We start from the raw sequence: 1,424 nt of genomic DNA, 5'->3' as shown, positions 1-1,424 counted from the left end.
TAGCACAGCTACGGTCCGAGCCCGACTCCGAGCTAAGGTGCCAGCACCTCAGCAAGCGCCTCCTGCAAAAACGCACCTCCGAGTGAAAGGGCTGCGTTTGAGGGGACACGCTGCTCTATCCCCCCTTTATTACTATTTTTATTTATTTTTTCCCCCTTTTTGCCGTGGGTTTTTTGTCTTTCTCGGAAAGGCCCCAGTGAGGAGTTCAGACAGGAGAGGTGGCTCTCATTGCGCTGGATTTCAGTCGAAGAAGTGTTGTTCTGGTGATCTCGTTGATCAAGATGCCATAATAACACTCTTCCAACACTGTAAATAAAGAGCTATTCAAATCGCCGAAGACAGTAAGAATAAAAGGGATTCGCTTCTCACAAGCAGCTCTTCCTGAGATAGAAGAGATAAATACATTGGAGGCAGTGAGCTGAGTTTTCTATTTAGGAAAGAAAGAACATGGGAGGAAAAAAAAAAAAAAAACATATCCAGCAAAGCTCAAGCCTGTGCCAGTGCATTGCTTCGAGGGGAATGACACCGATTCCCTTCAGTGCCTTTTGGAAAAAATACTAAATTATCCTAAAAGGAGAGATAGAAACATTTATGACAGAGTATGGGGCCTTGATCAGTCACCAAAGGGGAAAACAGACAAACGTACGCTTACTACTTAGCACACATATAATATCTATATTTTTTCTGACTACGCCAACTATGGGAAAATATTTCTAGAAGTGCTCCCCCCCGCCGCCCCCTTCCCAGCTCACTTATCTGGACAGCTGGTATTTTACTTGGGTGTGCTTCCTAAGCCAGGAAACTTCACCACATTTTTGTTAGCAGGCTCCTTGAAAAATAAAATTACGTATCAAGTAGTTTGCACAGTTTGCCTACCCGTGCCTCTCATTTTAGGTCATAGCTTGAGGGTAGGGATGGGATCTTCCAGGTTTCACGTTATTTTAAGCTGTGGCTAAAAGTGTTTGGTACATGTGTGTTTGGCGTAGAGGTCATTTTTGTACTGATTTGTGAGGACTACACAGGGATGCGGCTTGGGCATTTGCAATTTCAAAAAAAATCGCTTTTATTTCGAAGTGGGATTCTCCCCTGCTCTGCTCGAAGCAATATCGAAAGGCAGCAGAGCGTGCATATGTTCGTGTGTGTGCGCGCGTGTGTACGTGCATTAAAAAAAAAATACTTGTTGATTAGAGCTCTTCTCTCGTCCCTCTCCCCCCGGCTCTCTTTGTGTCCGCTGCCCGGTAGGCACCCGTTGTTCCCCCTCTTAGCTCTGGTCTTTGAGAAGTGCGAGCTGGCGACCTGCACGCCCCGGGAGCCCGGCGTGGCCGGCGGGGATGTCTGCTCCTCCGACTCCTTCAACGAGGACATCGCCGTCTTCGCCAAGCAGGTCGGGCACCGCGGGCTCCCCCCGGCCCGGCCCGGCCCGG

At 48.4% G+C, this 1,424-nt stretch overlaps 1 protein-coding gene across 1 annotated transcript in view; it reads left to right on the top strand.

Moving 5' to 3' along the window:
* The window catches only part of MEIS2 (Meis homeobox 2), a 170,564-nt gene that overhangs the window by 2,099 nt on the left and 167,041 nt on the right, over positions 1–1,424 (top strand). The window contains exon 3 of the mRNA XM_085306671.1: positions 1,013–1,384. Coding sequence (XP_085162797.1) covers positions 1,013–1,384 — 372 coding nt within the window. The remainder of the gene's footprint in view (positions 1–1,012; positions 1,385–1,424) is intronic.

This window comes from Rhea americana, unplaced genomic scaffold, assembly GCF_003343005.1.
Source record: "Rhea americana isolate MKP2758 unplaced genomic scaffold, rheAme1 scaffold_245, whole genome shotgun sequence".
Taxonomy (NCBI): domain Eukaryota; kingdom Metazoa; phylum Chordata; class Aves; order Rheiformes; family Rheidae; genus Rhea; species Rhea americana.
This window is presented reverse-complemented; position numbering and strand designations above follow the sequence as displayed.